The sequence below is a fragment of the Brassica napus genome, chromosome C1 (genome assembly GCF_020379485.1).
Source record: "Brassica napus cultivar Da-Ae chromosome C1, Da-Ae, whole genome shotgun sequence".
Classification (NCBI taxonomy): domain Eukaryota; kingdom Viridiplantae; phylum Streptophyta; class Magnoliopsida; order Brassicales; family Brassicaceae; genus Brassica; species Brassica napus.
The window spans coordinates 46,468,626-46,473,470 of NC_063444.1; the positions used below are offsets into that span (position 1 = coordinate 46,468,626).

The 4,845-nt window shown below is 34.0% G+C and overlaps 1 protein-coding gene across 1 annotated transcript; it reads left to right on the top strand.

Annotated features, from left to right (window-relative positions):
* Positions 1-1,064: 1,064 nt before the first annotated feature.
* On the top strand, positions 1,065-4,609 carry LOC111202408 (F-box/kelch-repeat protein At3g13680-like). The gene is made up of 6 exons (XM_048744621.1): positions 1,065-2,176; positions 2,270-2,358; positions 2,431-2,484; positions 2,779-2,868; positions 2,954-3,138; positions 3,261-4,609. Exons 1-6 carry the CDS (start codon positions 2,074-2,076, stop codon positions 4,495-4,497), a joined length of 1,758 nt encoding a protein of 585 aa, XP_048600578.1. The 5' UTR covers positions 1,065-2,073; the 3' UTR covers positions 4,498-4,609.
* The last annotated feature ends 236 nt before the right edge of the window (positions 4,610-4,845 follow it).

Consider the following 4,845-nt stretch of genomic DNA (forward strand, 5'->3'; position numbering starts at 1 on the left):
CTTTTTTTGACAAGGTGATGCAGTTTATAGATTTGCTTTTGTAAATCAAACAAATTCATTATATGATATTTACATGTTTTAACAAAAACAAAAATTCTAGCGAGTCTCCAAAACACAAAATTTGATCTAATTTCATCTCCAATAAAACTTCAAAAATTATATTTTCTCACAAAATTTGGTGGTTTGTTACATTAAATTCATCACACCAAATATTAAACTAATGTATTTTATTATTTCTCATTTAATTTTATTAGTATTATTAATTAATTTAAAATTATAGTTAAGATAAATATATCATACTAATTTTATTATATATTTTTATTGTACACATTAAAAATATTAAAATATTCTTTTATTTATATTTTAATTAATAATATAATCAATTATCAGTTATATCAATTTGTAATAAAAACAATTTATTCTGTGATTTTTATTTTAAATGCATAAAATTTAATGTGATAAAATGAAATTAGTCAATTATAATTATTAAAAAAAAAAAAATTGAACACCAAAACATCAAATTCCATGTTATGGCTAAAATGTTTTTTAAGAGAGTGGTCAATTATTAGAGCTCTCTAATATCTTATGGTATTTGATATTTTATATTAAAAATATAAGCTAAACTTAAAGTGATTTTATTAGGTTTTAAAATACAAATAATAAAACAAAATGTATTTAATATTAAAAATCATATGAAATAGTGATGCAGAAACAACTATATATTATATAAAATAAATATTTAATATTACAAATCATATGAAATATTGTGTTCATGGACGGCTTCGTATAAGGAATGGTCAAAGCGAATACACCGAACCTACTCCAAATATTGAAAATTTAAATATAATATTTAATTTATATTTAGAAGGTCTTATAAAACATACTAATATAAAATATTTTAATGAAAACAAATTAGTTAGTTTTTTTTTTAGATTTTTGATATTGTTTTAAAGAATATTTCTAAATAATATTAAAACTTATAATTATAAGGTATATAAAATTTTGTTGTCCAAGGATCCTAGATGATACTGAGTCTGTCCTGGTTGTGTATGTATATGTATAAATTTATACAATATATACATAACTTATAATTAATATCAATGGATGAAAAGTATTTAGCAATAAAAGATAAAAAAAACAGTGAAAAAACAGCAAAATATAATTATATTTTATGCAAAACCCATAGATTATACAAAAGAAAACAAAGCATGATAGTACATATAAATATGTAAAAGTTATTACCCTGTAATATACTATTAAATTAAAAAACTCAAGATAATTTGTTTAACCTGTTAAATAAATTATAATAGACTGAGACCCTAAAATTATAATGTGAGAGAGGGGTCTCAAGCCATTTTCTCTTTCTCAACACCTCCTAAGGTAAGTCCCTGGTCATGGTCGTGACACTACTTTCCACAGCATGCTACTATTGGAGAGTGCATCTTCTCTTATGAGAGTTGGTCTTATATATGACGTCGTTAATGCCCAAGGGAGTTAAGGAGTGGGCTTTTATGGGCTTCCCGAACAATGACCATTAGAAAAAATAAGGAAACAAATCTCTACCAAAGAACAATTAAACATACCTTCAAACGTATACAGCGAGCGAGTAGGTAGATTCATTGATCTCCTTTTAGCCTCTACTGGTACCAGATTCTCCCTTCATCGTTTTCACCGAATCATGTTTGTTTCTTTCACCGATTATTGGGTCTTTAATTGGCTTGGTTCCTGGGTGGATCTATAGTGTTATTCAGTCCTGGTGTTATTGCCTTTTGATCTGATCCATGCACATCTCTTTTATTTTTGGTCTGATCCATGCACATCTCTTCTGGGTTTTGCTTCTCTCCGACTGATAAAGTTATATACGTTGCGTAGAGTTTCTCACTTTCAGTTTAGTGCACACTTATTCACTTGTTATACATCAACACAGAACTGCGTGTTTGGATTTGTTTTGGTCTTGATTTACGTGGCTTCCGTCTCTGGCTGGTCATGTGGGTTTTAAACTTTCTTGCCGTACGAACCTGAATTGTGTATTTTTAGTTTTGTTTATGTGTACTGCAGTATCCTAACCGCGGGATGGCAGATCGATTTATGCAAAATGCTATAGTGAGTGAAGGCCAGTGCAAGCAGAAGAATTGCCATCAGGAATGCAAAAAGAGCTGTCATGTTTCCCAGACTGGTACTTTTTCCCGTCTCATTTTCGTGCTAGCCTCTTCAACTGTATGGAACTTGTGCATAGAATGATCTGTTGTGCCTCTGTTTGTTTCTCTAGAGAGGAGAGTTTGCGTCCTGGTGACTCCTGCTTCCAAGACTACTTTCTTGCCAGAGGAGCTGTGTATAGGATTTGGTATCTGCGTGAAGGTAGGCTGTATACTTTTACAATAAATATGTCACCTTCAAGTTGGTTGGACACTGAGTGAGGTTTTGGTGCAGAGATACCCTTTCGAAGCTGTTCAGATAATCAAACCAAATCTAGGCAGGTTGGATGTAAGTATAGCCTCTCTTCTTAAGTTTACATACTCCTTGAGCATAGAACTAAACATTATATATTTAATTGTGGGATTCTCAAAATACATGCATGTATGTATATATAAATACTAGTATTTAACTGTAGATATTTTAAAGCTAGGTTAAGTTTCCGATAATTTTGAGATACTTGCAATTAAATATTAATATTTATATATACATAATATATATATATGTATTTTGAGAATTTTATGTTGAGAACTCTCTATTGGAATTGTTCTAATGCATGACTATTCGCATGTCTGTTTATGGCAGAATCCTCAGAACTGGCAAAAATATTTGACTCACATCCGCGGGTCAGAACTTGAAAGCTATCTCACCCGAGTGGTAGAAGAAAATCTAAAGGTACGGTGTGTAAATTGATCTTGATATTTTTTCCTAAGGAAGCAGCTCACTAAGCGAGTCTGATTCATCTTGTACGTATATAAAGCCCCAACATGTCGACCAAATAAAAAAAATTGTGAATATGCTGGACGAGAGAGAAATGCTGGTGCAGATTTGTGCTGGTCTGGGGTTGGACCGTAGAGCAAAAGAAGTATTTGGTGGAGAGCTGCAGTGGTTTGCGATTGCCATAGGTTTCATAGAGAAGGCTGAAACTTATATGTTGGACGATAGGTTTGATTCTATTATCTTCTCTCTTTTGTTCCTGAATCTACTTTTTATCTCACTGAATACTCATTATCTCCCTCAAGGTATAGTATATGATCTTTCTAATCTTTATCCTTTTTTCACTGCAGCCGTTTGTTGAAATGTGGAGAAGTGACAACAATGTCTGATCTTCCAGATGATTTGGCAGAAGAGATATTGTCTAGGGCTCCGTTGACATCCCTAAGTGCAGTGCGTTCCACTTGCAGAAAGTGGAATGATTTATCCAAAAACCAGGTTTTTGGTAAGTCAGCATCAACAGGAAGGAAGCAGTTTCTTGGGTTCATGCTGAAAGATTATAAGGTTTGTTCGATGAAGTTTGATCTCCAAGGAATTGGAAACGAAGGAGACTTCGTTGATCCATCTATAAAGGAAGTCAGTATACTTGACCAAGTAGAAATCACTCAGGTCTTTCACTGTGGAGGTTTATTGCTATGTGTCACCAAGGACAGGTCGAGACTTTTGGTGTGGAATCCTTATTTGGGGCAAACAAGGTGGATCCAACCAAGAAACACTTTCCGAAGTGAAGACAGATATGCTGTTGGATATGACAAGAACCGTAACTACAAAATCTTGAGGGTTTTTGGCAAGTATGACACCAAAGGTGAATTTGGAAGCGTCGACAAATACCTGATTTTTGGGTACGAAATATACGAGTTGAGCTCTAGTTCGTGGAAGGTTTTTAACGTCAGTCCCGACTGGAATATAGATAGTTATCAACGCGGTGTGTCTTTGAAGGGTCATACTTATTTTTTGGCTGAAGAGAGGTGGACGATAGGTAGAAGAAATAAAACTGAGGAGATAATCTCTTTTGATTTTACAACAGAAAGATTTGGAAAGCAGCTGCCTCTTCCGTTTAAAACTCATGATGTAGGCAACTTTGTGTCTCTATCTTGTGTCAGAGAAGAGCAGCTTGCGGTATTACATCAAAGCAGCGTGATTGATCACACATTGGAGATTTGGGTCTCAAGTAATATTGATCTGGGTGCAGTTTCGTGGAGCAAGTTCTTGAGAACCACCTCTTTCTGTCGGGTTGATTTTCAAGCTGGTAGTTTCTTCATTGACGTGGAGAAGAAAGTTGCTGTGGTTATCGATCTAGATGATGGTGGACAAGCACGGACTGAGACTCGTTACAACCAAAGAGCTAACATAATTGGAGAAGATGAATACTTCAAATCTGTGAATGTGGGAGAGGCTCTGAATCATGGAAAACGCAACAAATTTGGATTTGTGCTCCCGGTATTCAGTTGCCCACTTGTGTGCCCTTATGTTCCAAGCTCAGCGCAACTGCAAATGCAACATGGTAAATGTATAGAAGGCGATGATTAATCAGTTCCATTTTCAACAATTGTTAGGTTGTCGTTTATTATTTATCACCTGACTATGTTTTAGCCAAAATTGTATGTATGTTGAGTGGTATTTGATTTCTAGGTTTTCTCAATTGTCATAATTTTAACTAGGCCTGGGCGTTCGGTTTTCGGTTTTCCGGTTCGGTTCTTTTGGTTTTCGGTTATAAAGATATAGGAACCGTTCGGTTATCTATGAAATTCGGTTCTAGTCCGGTTCGGTTCTTTTCGGTTTCGGATTGGTTCAGATAATAATTATAAGAACCGACTAATATCCGATAAATTTGTGGTTCCAATTCAGCTACGGTTCGGTTCCAGTTTTTTCGGTTAA

Coding starts and splice junctions, on each gene's coding strand:
- LOC111202408 (XM_048744621.1), top strand. CDS start 2,074: ATGGCAGATCGATTTATGCAAAATGCTATAGTGAGTGAAGGCCAGTGC. Junction 2,177..2,269: donor CTGTCATGTTTCCCAGACTG/GTACTTTTTCCC, acceptor TTGTTTCTCTAG/AGAGGAGAGTTTGCGTCCTG. Junction 2,485..2,778: donor CAAATCTAGGCAGGTTGGAT/GTAAGTATAGCC, acceptor TGTTTATGGCAG/AATCCTCAGAACTGGCAAAA.